The sequence below is a fragment of the Barbus barbus genome (genome assembly GCF_936440315.1).
Source record: "Barbus barbus genome assembly, chromosome: 36".
NCBI classification, from domain to species: domain Eukaryota; kingdom Metazoa; phylum Chordata; class Actinopteri; order Cypriniformes; family Cyprinidae; genus Barbus; species Barbus barbus.
In genome coordinates, this window is record NC_136714.1 from 8312330 (window position 1) to 8327507 (window position 15178).

General features: G+C 40.4%; 1 protein-coding gene across 1 annotated transcript in view; it reads left to right on the forward strand.

Moving 5' to 3' along the window:
* The window catches only part of LOC306855577 (neuronal acetylcholine receptor subunit alpha-10-like), a gene marked incomplete at both ends in the record, with an annotated part of 45381 nt that extends 31306 nt beyond the window's left edge, over window positions 1-14075 (forward strand). Inside the window, 4 exon segments of the mRNA XM_079394341.1 lie at window positions 5661-5695; window positions 5697-5809; window positions 10504-11036; window positions 13807-14075. Coding sequence (XP_079250467.1) covers window positions 5661-5695; window positions 5697-5809; window positions 10504-11036; window positions 13807-14075 — 950 coding nt within the window.
* Window positions 14076-15178: the final 1103 nt, after the last annotated feature.

Genomic DNA, 15178 nt, shown 5'->3' on the forward strand with positions numbered 1-15178 from the left:
TCTTCGCCAGCTGGCAGCAGTGGGCGGTTCGAGAGCGTCATCAAAGGCCCTACTCACGCACCCTCTGCCAAACCTCGGAACCAGGTAAGCACGCACCGCACACTCGGACCCCTTGGTCCGCCACGGGCCGTGTTCCTGTGTTCCACCTCGCTGCCCCACCGCGGGTACGTCGGTGGTCCCGCTGGTCCGCTTGTACGGTGTTTGGGTGCCTGCGTCTACCCAGCCCGTCTTGCTGGCTCCAGTGGACCATCTGACTCGGCTATGCGGCTCAGTTTCCTCCCAAGTTCAGGGGCATCCACCTCACAGCAGTGAAGGCAGCTGATGCTCATGTCTCGTGTGGAGAGATCGCTGTCCTCCTGGCGGAGGACGCGATGGAGCCGGTCCCTCCAGCCGATATGAAGACAGGGCTTGCAACCCTTACTTCATTGTACCCAAGAAAGCGGTGGGCTACGACCAATCTTGGATCTGCGTGTCTGGAACTGGGCCCTTCACAGGCTTTCGTTCAAGACGCTCACGCAGAAACGCATCTTTGGGTGCATCCGTCCCCGAGATTGGTTTGCAGCGGTCGACCTGAAGGACGTGTACTTCCATGTGTCGATTCCTTCCGCGCCACAGGCCATTCCTGCGGTTTGCGTCGAAGGATGGGCATATCAGTACAAGGTCCTGCCCTTCGGGCTGTCCCTGTTACCCCGTGTCTTCACGAAAGTTGCGGAGGCAGCCCTTGTTCCCATGAGAGAACAGGGTGTTCGCATTTTCAACTACCTCAACGACTGGCCCATACTGGCTCAGTCTCAGGACCAGTTGTGCGAACACAGGGATTTGGTGTCACACCTCAGCCAGTTGGGCCTTCAGGTCAACTGGGAAAAGAGCAAACTCTCCTCGACGCAGAGGTTCTCTTTTCTCGGTATGGAGTTGGACGGTGGTCTACGCTCCCGTCGCATGTCGCAACTTGCCCGCCACCACCTCCTCTGAAGTCAGAAGCATCTGAGGTCGCTTCGTGCCATTCATATTCCGGGCTTGCTCAACCGGGCAGCCGACGAGCTGTCACGAGCTGCGCTCCCCGGAGAATGGAGACTCCATCCCCAGACGGTCCAGCTCAGCTGGCCGCGGGGCCTTCGCAAGTATGCGTCTCCCCCAGTGAGCCTTCTCGCAAAAACAGATACTATGCAAGATCAGGGAGGACGAGCAGCAGGTCCTGCTCGTGGCGCCGTACTGGCCCACTCGGACTTGGTTCTCAGAACTGATGCTCCTCGTGACAGCCCCTCCTTGGCAGATTCCTCTGAGGAAGGATCTACTGACTCAGAGACAGGGCACCTTATGGCACCCGCGTCCAGACCTAAGAAGCTGGAAACTTCATGTCTGGTCCCTGGAGCGGGACGCGGAGGTTCTAGGTGACCTACCCTAAGGGGTAGTTGACACCATCGCTTCGGCTAGAGCGCCGTCCATGAGACAGGCTTACGCCTTGGAATGGAACCTGTTCGTCGAGTGGTGTTCTTCTCACCGAGAAGACCCCCGGGAAGTGCCGATCAGGGTCGTGCTTTCCTTTTTGCAGCAGGGGTTGGAGTGAAGGCTGTCTCCCTCCACCCTTAAAGTCTATGCGGCTGCGATTGCTGCCAACCACGACCCCGTGGAAGGGAAGTCGGTGGGTAAGCATGACTTGGTCATCAGGTTCCTTAGGGGGGCAAGAAGGTTAAATCCCCCACAGCCCCCCTCTATACCTTCTTGGGACCTGTCTCTAGTGCTCGAAGCACTACAGCAGGCCCCATTCGAGCCTTTGCAGTCAGTTGAGCTGCAGTTTCTTTCAATGAAGACTCTGCTCCTGCTTGCATTGGCCTCCATCAAGAGGGTAGGGGACCTGCACGCATTTTCGGTCGACGATTCGTGCCTAGAGTTTGGGCCAGCTGACTCCCAGGTAATCCTGAGGCCCCGACCTGGCTATGTGCCCAAGGTTCCCACTAATCCCTTCAGGGACCAGGTGGTGAGCCTGCAAGCGCTGCCCTCGGAGGAGGCAGACCCAGACTTGCTTTGCTTTGTCCCGTCCGGGCCTTGAGATGCTACGTTGACAGGACACAAAGCTTCAGGACCTCAGACCAGCTCTTTGTTTGTCACGGAGGCCGGCAGAAGGGGAAGGCCGTCTCCAAGCAGAGGATGGCCCACTGGATAGTGGATGCCATCACCCTGGCTTATCAGGTACAGGGTGTGCCCTGCCCGTTCAGGTTGAGAGCTCACTCTACTAGAGCTGTTGCATCCTCCTGGGCGTTGGCTCGTGGCGCCTCGCTGGCAGATATTGTAGAGCTGCGGGCTGGGCGACCCCTAACACGTTCGCTAGGTTCTATAGCCTTCGTGTGGAACCGGTTTCCTCCTGTGTTCTCACCTCAAACGGGTAGAAGCACTGAGAGGCTCCGTTTTCCGGTCGGCTTGCTAAAATTGCTCCAGAGAGTCCGTACTGTAGACCCTGTCGAGTTCCTCCGTCCCCTCGGCAGTCAGATGTGGCGGAGCATCTGACGCTAGGCCCTCACTCGTTGAATCCGTGAGAACCGGTAGAGGGCTGGGTTCCATATGAAAGGCCTTTTGGACCCCATATGTGTATAGTCCACGGTATAGCCTGAGAGCCCGTGTTTCCCCGGCAGGTCTTCTGCCAATCTCCATGAGGTACAATTTCCTCTAATTCTCCATATGCGCCAAAGGTTGATCATATGCGTAATTGCTCCGAACCTCCTGCGGGAAGGGCGAGCTTCCGTAGCGTCCGGTTCCAACTGGAACGGGTACGTTTTCCCAGTGTTATCCAGTCTTACTGAGTGGGTAGTGCCATGGCAACAGTAGTTGGTCTTCTGTAGTAGCCCTGACCTGCGCCAAAAAATAGGGGCTCAGGAGGCTTCCACAGGACACTGGAAGGGGCAGTACCCATGGCCCTTTGGTAGGGATCCCAATTCGTCGGTCACCGACGTGACTCGGAGTGACCGACTGATAGGGAACGTCTCGGTTACGTATGTAACCGTCGTTCCCTGAAGAAGGGAACGGAGACGTCACGTCCCGTCGCCACGGCTGCTGTACCACCGCTGAGCGGCCGGGTCACCGGCTCGGCTCCTCAGCGAAAACCTGAATATGCGCTGCACCCGCTGCCTACTTATACTCACGCTGTGATTAGCGGCAGCTGGATGCAATAATCGCATGCCAATATCCATTGGCTTGTTTAGATACTCTCGTAGGGGATTGGTCTCTCTAAGCGAGATCCCAATTCGTCGGTCACCGACGTGACGTCTCCATTCCCTTATTCAGGGAACGAGGGTTACATACGTAACCGAGACGTTCTTGAAGTATCGGTGGACAAGATTAATGATAAAGTCTATTGAACCTCTATCTCATCTCTGTCTTAGCCATTTCAACGTTGTGTTAATGATACTGCACTGATACACTCTTCTGAAAGTTAAGACATGAATAACAGTCTCATTTTTACATTATAAAACAGTATGCAATAATACCGTATTGAGTGTAAATTATAATTTGTAATAAAATTATTAACTGGATGCCGCCCCTACAACTAACCCTACCCTTAACCAATAATCACGTTATTTTCCATTATTTCCAAAATTTTTACTGAAAATAAGTGCCTGTCCGATGTGATACGGGATGTGAAAAGAGAGTAGAGTGAGGTCGGTAGAAGGCGGAATCGAACCCGGGTCGATCGCGTCAGAAAGCAACTGCATCATATGTTTTACTCTCTGCCTAAATGAAAACAAAATAATGATTAAAAATAGCCTACAGGAGCGTTTTATTTTCATGAGAGGGCATTCGAATGAGCCGTTCTCTTTTGGGCTCTGTACCTTGTCATCTATCCGCCATAAACATTCATAATGGGCAGCACTCGTCATTAAATTATGCACATATCCAAAAAGGTATTCATTACTATGCACATATCCAAAAAACAATTCCTGATATCAAGAATTTAATTGTTGATATCAACAATACATATGTTTAAATGTTAAAAGGGCGACAAAACTATTACAGATATCAAAAATGCATTTCTTACTAGTTACAATTCTAAATGCACATATCACCTTTGTATTTCTTACTAGTAGAAATATAATTTTTTATATCAATAATAAAATTTTTCTAGTAAAAAGGTCTATTCTTGATATCAACAATGTAATTATTGATATCAACAATTTAGTTCTTGATATCAACAATTTAATTGTCACTAGTGACAATGTTCATTTCTGATATCAAGAATTAAATTGTTGATATCAGAAATTACCCTCCCAATTGTTGATATCAGAAATACATTTTCAGATATCAGAAATAAACATTGTCACTAGTGACAAGTAAATTGTTGATATCAAGAATAGACATTTTTACTAGTAAGAATTGTATTTCTGAAATGTGAAATTGGATTTCAACTAGTAAGAAATTAATTCTTGATATCAACAATTAGCATTTTAACTAGTAAAAACTGAATTGTTGATATCAAGAACTTATATCCTGAGAAGGAATAAAAGTCAAAACAGCTTGCCATAGGCTACGGTGACCTCGGAATAAGAAAGAAACAGACTAATATTAGCGTAGAGCCATTCTTCTTACGATGTTATAAGTACATTGGGTGTTTTGGGAAGTGTTCCCGGTTCTGGTTGACCTAATTAATGCAGCCTAACAATCCTTTAACGGATTTGAATATTTGAAGCGTTTTAGTATTATGTGTACGCCAGATTAAAGAGATGGGTCTTTAATCTAGATTTAAACTGACAAAGTGTGTCTGCCTCCCGAACAGTGTTAGGTAGATTGTTCCAGAGTTTTGGCGCTAAATAGGAAAAGGATCTGCCGCCTGCAGTTGATTTTGATATTCAGAGTTTTGAGAGCGTAGTGGACGTGGAGGACTATAATGCGATAAGAGCTCGCTCAAGTACTGAGGAGCTAAACCATTCAGGGCTTTATAAGTAATTAACAAGATTTTAAAATCTATACGATGTTTAATAGGGAGCCAGTGCAGTGTTGACAGAACCGGGATAATGTGGTCATATTTCCTGGTACTAGTAAAAACTCTAGCTTTACACATTTTCTGACATATGTTTAAATATGCTAATTAAATATATCAATTTATATATTTTATTTATTCATTCAATTTTATTTCCACTAGTCTGAAAGAGGACTGAAGCATATTAACCCAAAATCTCAAAATTGACCAGTGCATGAAAAAAACTATGGTTTTGCCTGTAGTATCTTGCCTTAAATATCTTAAAACACATGCATGCTAAGAAAGTGTAATTTTTGCAATTATAATTACACTTATATTGTAATTATATTCCATATAATATTTACAAAAAATGCGATTTTTTTTATATTTTGATTTAATGGTTTTAAAATGCCAGCTTGTACAATCATCAAGTTGGTATTTTCCTTCCACCTTGAATACATCTTAATTGCTATTTTTGAAACGCAAACCAACTATTTTTAAAACATTTTTGCGAACAAATGTCTTCAATTTCTAAATGAACCTGAACTAAACTTAGACATTTAGTGTAATAAAAGATTATGCTAATTAACTCAAGACATTCAGACTTTTAATGAGTCTTTTTGTCTTTCTATAGACAGTTAAAATACATAGATGCTTTTAACATGCCTGACTAAAAATATATTAAAATGATTTTTAATTCATAAACTGAAAGCATGTTCATCATACTTGTGGATTCGTCAGGTGTGGTTTCCAGGTGAGGTATGCCTACCTCACCTGGAATAAGACAGACTACGATGGGCTTGATACCATCCGTATACCTAGTAGTTATGTATGGAGACCTGATATTGTCCTATATAACAAGTAGGTCGGATTGGTATTGGGTTTCATTGATTCAGCCAACAATTGAATGTCATGTCCTGTCCATCAGCTTCTTCTTGCCAAGGACACAGGCTGTACATTCTCATCTACTGCTTGTTCATGGGAGGGTCCAGTCAAATTGCTCTTTCTTCTTCTCATAACAGCATTGATTGCTATGTTATCAGTTAATTTAATAGCAAACAAGTAATAAAAATGTGATAATTACTTTGTGTTAATCATAATCTATCTATCCTATCATATCATAGGATCACAGTCGTGGCCTAATGGATAGAGAGTTGGACTTGTAACCCGAAGGTCGTGGGTTCGAGTCTCAGGTCTGGCAGGGATTGTAGGTGGGGGGAGTGAATAACGAACACCCTGTCCACCCTCAATACCACGACTGAGATGAGACCCTTGAGCAAGGCACCAAACCCCCAACTGCTCCCCAGGTGCCGCAGCATTGGCTGCCCACTGCTCCGTGTGTTTGTTCACTACTGTGTGTACACTTGGATGGGTTAAATACAGAGCACAAATTACGAGTATGGGTGACCACACACCACTTCCCCTTTCTTTAATCCTTTTGATCTTTTATTTAAAGAATTCACAAAAATGTAACATTTCATTGAACTAAAACAATGGGAGGAAATCTCATTATGGAAGAAATGTTTTTGGACACGTTGGACACAATTATTGACACCCCTAGAAATGATTATGAGTTAAGTATCTCTGAAGTATATTCCCATTCATATTTACAATTTTGAATTAAAATTAAAATGTACAAATTCCCTTAATCAACATCACAATGAGAAAAACCAAAGAATATATTTCTGATATGCAGCAAAACATAATTGAGCTTCACAAATTAGTGAAGTGGCTTTAAGAAATAAGCTAGAGCAGTGAAAACTCCCATTTCCACCATCAGGGCAATAATTAAGAATTTCCAATCAACAGAAAATGATACGAAACTGCCTGGAAGAGGACGTGTGTCTATATTGTCCTAATGCACGGTGAAAAGGAGAGTTTGAGTGGCTAAAGAATCTCCAAGGACCACAGCTGGAGAATTGCTGAAAATAGTTGCGTCTCGTGGTCAGAAAACCTTTAAAAAAAATAGTCAAACAGCCCCTACATCACCACATGTTGTTTGGGAGGGTTTCAAGAAAAATTCTCCTAGCTCATCCAAAACCAATCTCCAGCATATTCAGTTATCAGACACGACTGGAACTTCAAATGGGACTGGCTTCTATGGTCAGATGAAGCTAAAAAATGAGCTTTTCAGCAGCAAACACTCAAGATGGGTTTGGTGAACACAGGGATAAAAAGTACCCCATGTGTACAATGAAATATACTGCTGTATTTTTGATATTGTGGGCCTATATTTCTGCTGGAGGTCCTGGACATCTTGTTTAGACACATGACATCATGGATTCTATCAAATACCAACAGATAAAAAATCAATAAGTGACTGACTCTGTTAGAAATCTTATAATGGGCCATGTTTGGATCTTCCAACCATACAATAATATAAAAACAAACCTCAAAAACAACACAAAAATAGGTCACTGAGAACAAAACCAAGCTTCTGCTGGCCATTCCAGTCCTCTGACCTGAACCCTGTAGAAAATGAGTGAGGTGAACTGAAGAGGAGAAGCACCGTCATGGAGCTGTGAATCTAAAGGGTCTGGAGTGATTCTGGATGAAGGAATGGTCTCTGATCTCTTGTCAGGTGTTCTCTAATCTCATCAGGCATTATAGGAGAACATTTAAAGCTGTTAAACTGTGCAGACTAAACAAAATGTAGCGGGATATTTGTGTCTATGGTTTGCTGGGCAATGCCGTCTTTGATTGGCCATCAAGAGCAGACTGCAGCCAATGGAAATGCTTCTCTATTACTGAACATGCTGCTCCTCACAGCACGGATCGTGAAAACAGACTGCAGTTTGTCATTCATTGTAACCAAGTGTAGAAATAATCGATTCAGTTGGCAGTGTAGAGAGCTTCATTCACTAAAATAGAAGTTTGTGAGATCGCGATGAACTTAATGATTATAAAGAGTTTGCAAATGTGAAATTTAATTAATACAACAGATTTATACATTATTGATTTTATTCAAAAGTTAATATAAAGCGACTTACATTTTAGGAACACTTGTCTGATCTGTTGAGAACTATTTTGTTGATTAAATAAAGTCACAGCTGAGCCACTGCGCATCTCCAAGCAAACAGCGCTGTTTCAATTATGAATGAATCTTTGTTTTTGAACAAATCTAGTGAGTCAATGATTCAATGACCCATTCATAAAGAAAGTCACTTGCTTCATTCCTTAATGAATCAGCAGTTTGAACGAATCGATTAGATGAATGATTCAGTGACAGACAGTGACTTGCTGCCACCTACTGGGAGTTTCATTTTTAAAGTATACATTTTAATTGTTTAATGTTTCTGTATTCAATCTCATAACATTGTTTTTATTAAATGTATTAATGCCACCTCTGAGTCTTGTTAAAAAGTCTGTAAATATTCCACATTTGTGCTCTTCTGTTCCGTGCAAAGATTAATTGTTGATGCTGATTTCAGGTCTTCCTGATTGTATCTTATTATTTTAAATGAATTTATTGTTTAATTATTTATTTATTTATTTTTTACAAAAAGTTAATAAATCTAATTTGGCACAACATATGACATACATTTGATAAAGATAAAAATGGCATTACAAAGGTTAAAAAAATACTTTAAGGAGTCAAACATCATCTTATAATAGTAAGTTTAATTTCTGTCATTGATCAGAAGGTGTTCCTAATTTCTTTATTTATTTTTTTAAGTAGAAGCACTAGTGATCCTGAAAAGAAACGTAAGTGTAGAGTCCTTAAGAATGTAATGTTACCTTTTAAAACTAATTGAAAAGGTTTTTGCAAAGTGTAAACTATTAAATATAATCTACAAATCATGCAATACTGTAGCTACCGCTAAATAAGACGTGTTTTGAGGGCTTAGTTAATCAGGCCAATGAGAGACAATCATTCTAATATTTTATGAAATCATTAGTTCATTTCACTAATCAATGTTTTTTTGTTTGTTTTTTATTAAACACAAGAGGTCATTAATAATAATTATATTATAAGATGCACAAATTCAAACACACAGCCATATCACTCTGCAGCCCAAGACCGGTTGCCCACTGAAGCTAAGCAGGGTTGAGCCTGGTCAGTACCTGGATGGGAGACCTCCTGGGAAAACTAGGTTGCTGTTCGAAGAGGTGTTAGTGAGGCCAGCAGGGGGTGCTCACCCTGCGGTCTGTGTGGGTCCTAACGCCCCAGTATAGTGACGGGGACACTATACTGTCAAAAAGCACCGTCTTTCGGATGAGACGTTAAACCGAGGTCCTGACTCTCTGTGGTCATTAAAAATCCCAGGATGTCTTTCGAAAAGAGTAGAGGTGTGACCTCGGCATCCTGGCCAAATTTCCCCATTGGCCTCTGACCATCATGGCCTCCTAATCATCCCCATATCTACTGATTGGCTTCATCACTCTGTCTCCTCTCCACCAGTAAGCTGGTGTGTGGTGGGCGTTCTGGCGCACTATGGCTGCTGTCGCATCATCCAGGTGGATGCTGCACACTGGTGGTGGACGAGGAGACACCACCCCTCACAATGTAGAGCGCTTAAATGTTTTCATGATAAAATACATCCGAAAGGTAATCTAAAATTACCATTGTTAACCCCCCCCCCCCCCCCCCCCCCCCCAAGTTAGAGTCCCCCCAGTAAATATCGGCCATTTCCACCACTGTATATATATATATACAATTTTCTACATTTCTACATATCTGAATCGTATTTACATGTAAGACTCCTGTGAGACAGATTTAGCCATGACATTGCAACTTTGTCAAATGTAGAAAGTCTTAAAAGCTTTTTCCTGATCTGACGCTGTTTATAGCTGACAGATGGCCTGAGCTCTCCACTCATTATTTTTCATGTTCAGAAACCTCATCATAAAAAAACATGCTACGACTAGTAATGAATTTATAGAGCAAGTTCAGATTCTGTCCCTTCAGTGCTTTTGGACTGTTTTGTGTGTGACATAGCAAATAATAACAAATGAATCTGTTTCACATGACCATCCTCCGACATGACTTTGAAATGTGGTTGTTTTCAATGTAAATACATTTTCAGGACAGGAGGGGGCCAAATAAAAAAAATAACCATGATTTGTCACTCCAAAATGAAAATTTCTTGAAAATTGAGTCACCCTCAGGCCAATCAAGATGTAGATGAGTGTTTTATTTCTTAATCAGAACAGATTTGGATAAATTTAGCATTACATCACGTTTTCACCAATGAATACTCTGCAGTGAATGGGTGCCATGAGAATGAGGAGCTGATAAAACATCACAATAATCCACAAGTAATATAAACAACTCTGGTCCATCAATTAACATCTTGTGAAGTGAAAAGATGGTGTTTATAAGAAACAAATCCATCACTGAGAAAGTTTTTCATTTCACAAGACTATTTGATAGACTGGAGTCATGTGGATTACTTGTGCTAAATTTCTCCAAATCTGTTCTGATGAAGAAACAAACTCATCTTTGTCTTGGATGGTCTGAGAGTGAGTACATTTTTAGGAAATTTTCATCTTTCATCTTTCAACGTTGGTGACTATGTTAGTGATTTTATTGATTTTCACCTTATGTCTTCCAGTGCAGATAACCAGTTCTCCAGCTCTATGGAGACCAATGTGGTGATCCACCATGATGGCCAGATTATGTGGGACCAGCCGGCAATAACTAAGAGCTCTTGCAAAGTGGATGTGTCTTACTTCCCTTTTGATGCCCAGCAGTGCCACCTCACCTTTGGATCTTGGACCCACAATGGCAACCAGATGGATCTTCATAATGCCCTGGACAGTGCTGATCTGGCTGACTTTGTGGAGAATGTAGAGTGGGAGGTTCAGGGAATGCCTGCAAAGAAGAACATTATTCTCTATGGCTGCTGCTCAGACCCCTATCCAGATATCACATACACACTTCACCTGAAGAGAAGAGCTTCCTTTTACATCTTTAATCTGCTCATTCCTTGCATGATGATCTCCTTCTTGGCTCCACTAGGCTTCTACCTTCCAGCCGACTCTGGAGAGAAAGTATCCTTAGGGGTCACAGTGTTACTAGCCCTTACCGTCTTCCAGCTTCTAGTTGCTGAAAGCATACCTCCTTCAGAGAATGTGCCACTGATTGGTGAGATCATTAGTTTTTATTCTAACATAACTGTAATTTTATGATTGTTAAGAATTTTATCAGCAGTGGATATTAAGACATAATTGCTGGCACAACACATCATTTACTTATGTATTTTGCAGATACTTTTCAGTGACTTTATCGTTCACTGCAAAAAAAAAAATATTTTTTTGAAGTATATAAAAAAACATTTAAAAAATCTTAATCAGTATTTTTTGTCATGGTTGCTTCTATAAAACCTTAAATCAACTACTTAAAAACTAAATTTGGTTAGACAATAAGATTTTGTAATTAAAACATGCTTTAAAAGGATATTTATTTTAAATATAGAATATTTAAATTGAATTAAGCATAATCTAACAAAATTTATCAAGGTTATGATTTTGGCCATGAATTAAGAATTTGTTGTCCCTTTTCATTATTCTCACAGTGTATTATTACTAAAATGACCATGGTTGTCACCGATATTGACTGATTGATTGAAAAAAAGGAAAAGCGAGTGAAAATGGCCTCAAACAGTTTGCTCATTGATTATTAATAATAATAATAACAATGAATTTATTAATAATTAAAGTTAAATAATAATAATAAAACTTTAGGGTATATATATATTTTTATTTTTTTTAAGTAACAACCAAGCGGCCAGCAGCAGACAGTGAGCTGATCATATGTTTGATCAATTTAGCCTTCTCAAATCAACATGACTTGCCTAAAATTAAATCTATAGATATAAACAGTTATCACAATGTTAGGTTAAATGTTTGGAATATATAAATGTGCGCTAGGTGCATATCTAATCGTTTGTGTGCAGAGTGGAAGCTGAAGTGCACTTTGCAGGACATGGAGGCGCCAGAGCGGTCACTTGCATTTTTTTCTTGACAGTGGAAACAACTTAAAATATGCCATCATTTTTGCTCATAAAGGTAAGATTAATACATTATTCGGAACTGTAAAGGGTCTACTTTTATTTGTGTGCATTAACAATATCAATAATACCTTGTGCTTTTATAAAATAAATAGGAAAACAGAGGATGCGCTTGCAGTCTCGTCTTGAACAGGAGCACAATGATGAACCGAAACTCGACGAATTGAGTCACAAATATGATAAATATATATATCTATAGAAAGCTTTAAATTATTACTTTAAAACGAAATAATTCAAATCAAAAACAAAAACTTTTTCATTATGTACTTATTCATTTCTCTCTAAAGGTGTCCAATGAGGAGATGGCGAGTCATTTTTCATCACATCTAAAATATAAAAATAAGGAAAAGCCTAAAACAGGCCTGATTATATAGTTTTTTCTGATTTTTATATTGCTCTGCTCTGAATACCTTAAAATTTTAAGGATTTTCTGTAATGCAATTTTGTCTGATATGTGAATTAGGCTATTAGCCTATTTTTTAATCCATGCAGCAAATGCTTTAAAAACAGCTTTAAAAGTTACTTTATTGCATTCCAGATTATATTAAAGAACTTTTCACTATAAATTTTACGGGTAGCTTGAATGTAAAACATCGTTGTATTCCCATTTGTAAAATAGGCTAAATTAATTGTTGTAGTCCAACCCGATCTCATGAAAGTGCATGTAGCACGATTTTCTATTTTTATTTGGCATAATGTTTATAAGCATAAATTGACTTTGGCACGCAAAAGACTGATACATTCATTATTAATGGCATGTCTGGTTCAGCTGACAGAATACGGGACACACGGGCCTATAATGTACTGCTGAAATGTTTGTGGGGCAAATCTCAGGTCAGTCTGGGCGCTCATGATATGCACAGTGCGTACAGCCATACACCTGCAGGCGCACTGGTATAGTTCAAATAATAATAATAATAATTCCCTAGCAAAGTGTTATCAGACATGACAAATAAGAAACACAATGGTGTTAGTGGTGGCTGTTGTCTTGAATAGCCATGAGGTGGAAGTGTCTTCCCACAAACAAAATAAAATATTCAGTTTAGCTAGTTTTGCATCATATACAATGCGATTTTTGGTCATCAAGATCTGGCAGCAACATCACATTTTTCTACTTGGACAATAATGACGGGTTATAGCAACAGAATACAGATGCCAAAGCTACTGTAGATCCTTGGAACCCATTACCTTGGTGTTGCTAGCGCCATGCTCTACCAATTGTGCTGCAGGGGACATTTTTTAAATTTGAATAAAATGAAAACTAAAAGAATTTCAAATCACATGAGCCAATACTTTATTCACAGTAGAACATAGATAACATAGCAAATGTTTAAACTGAGAAATTTTACAATTCTTGCACAAAATGAGTTAATTTAAACATTTGTTATGTTCTCTATGTTCTATTGTGAATATAATATTGGCTCATGTGTTTTGAAAGTCTCTTAGTTTTCATTTTATAAAAAAAACAACAGAACTCAATTAACATCATATAATGGACAATTATAACCATATTTTTCTATCACTTCTTGTGTGCTCTGAGCCAGAGTGTCTTTGGCTGGCTAATAATTATCAGATTGTATGAGATGCAAATAAGCTGCTGGAGCTTTAGAAGAAAAACAATACCTAATGAAACCGGGACCGCCTGTAACTGTGGTGTTTATTAAGCAAACTCACTAGTTGTAGCCCAGTCAGTGTTTAACACTGGAATACTTTACAGAAGCTTTGCTTTTGAGGTCAAATAAGTAATGATTCTCAAGTTACATGCAGTTTTAAATATCTATTCATTCCTGATAGCTTTGGAATTAATTCTCCTGTCTATGTTCAACAGTCCCAATGTTTCCACAGGGAAATATTACATCGCCACAATGACCATGATTACAGCTTCTACAGCCCTGACCATCTTCATTATGAACATACACCACTGTGGACCAGAGGCTCAGTCTGTTCCTGCATGGGCACGTCACTTTATCCTGCACTACTTGGCTCGAATTTGCTTTGTCTATGACATGGGAGAGAGCTGCCTTTCTGTGCACACAGACAAACCTGTGCAGAAAGGAAGCAACTGCACTTTAAACAGACAGGCTGTGGACGAGGACTTCACTCTGAGGGTGTGAGGTGTTTGAACTGGTGAAGGGTGTTCACAGAAGATAAAAGATCCATTAAATGAAGATGTCAGTCCGACCTTATCTCCCCGGCAAGCTAAAGAGTGCCATACTGGCTGGATAAATGTACCTGTGTGGGCATCGATCATGGAGAGGTTACAGGAGCTACAGCAAAGAGAGTGAGTGAGAGCAGATCAACTGGGAAAGAATCAGTCAAGAAGAGGGAAACACATGTTGAAAGTCAGTGTTTATTCCATCAGCAAAATATCCTGAGGAATATCGAGTACATTGCTAACGTTTATCATGAACAGAAGGCCACACAGAGACGAAATGGGGAGTGGCGGAAAGTTGCCAAAGTCATGGATCACTTCTTTATGTGGATATTCTTCATCATGGTCTTCTTTATGAGTTTGCTTATTATAGGGAAAGCTGTATGAATTGTATGGTATGAAAGACACCAGGGGCCTCGTGCATAAATGTCTGTGTAGTTCTTAAAAAAGTAATTGACACTGATGTTGATGACACAGGCCAGACATACAGTGTCTCAGTTGTTCTTTTATTGTTGTATTTCTCATGAATCCAGATTAATTCTAAATGAGGGATGAGTAATGGGACAGTAATTAACGTAATACATCTCTGCTATTCTCAAACTAAATAAACAGCGTTTGTATAGGCCTAGACTAGACATGATCGGCTGTGTATTAATGCAGAATTTATTTTCACTTAAACATTTTCGTTATTTTTATAGAAGTGAGATGTACTGTAAGGTCAATCCAATTATTACTAATAATTAATGCATATAAAAAACATTTTAGCTTAATATACTACCTTATTTTAGCATCAAACTAATGTGTTTTGCCTGTAGGGAAAATAGACCTCTGTAGCCATCCAGGATTTTTATGACATGGATGCACTCAGATTTTGTTGAATGTCCTTACTAATGTTTTTACTGCTCTCAATTAATTAAAGCAGGTATATTACAGTATTAAACATGATGTTTGCAATGTAAACAAATAAGACAGTAGAGAGAAGATACTTGCAGTATATGGGGAAAAGATTAATGGAAAGCTGTTGAATTCAGATCAGAATGACAAATGGAGCCAAATACACAATAA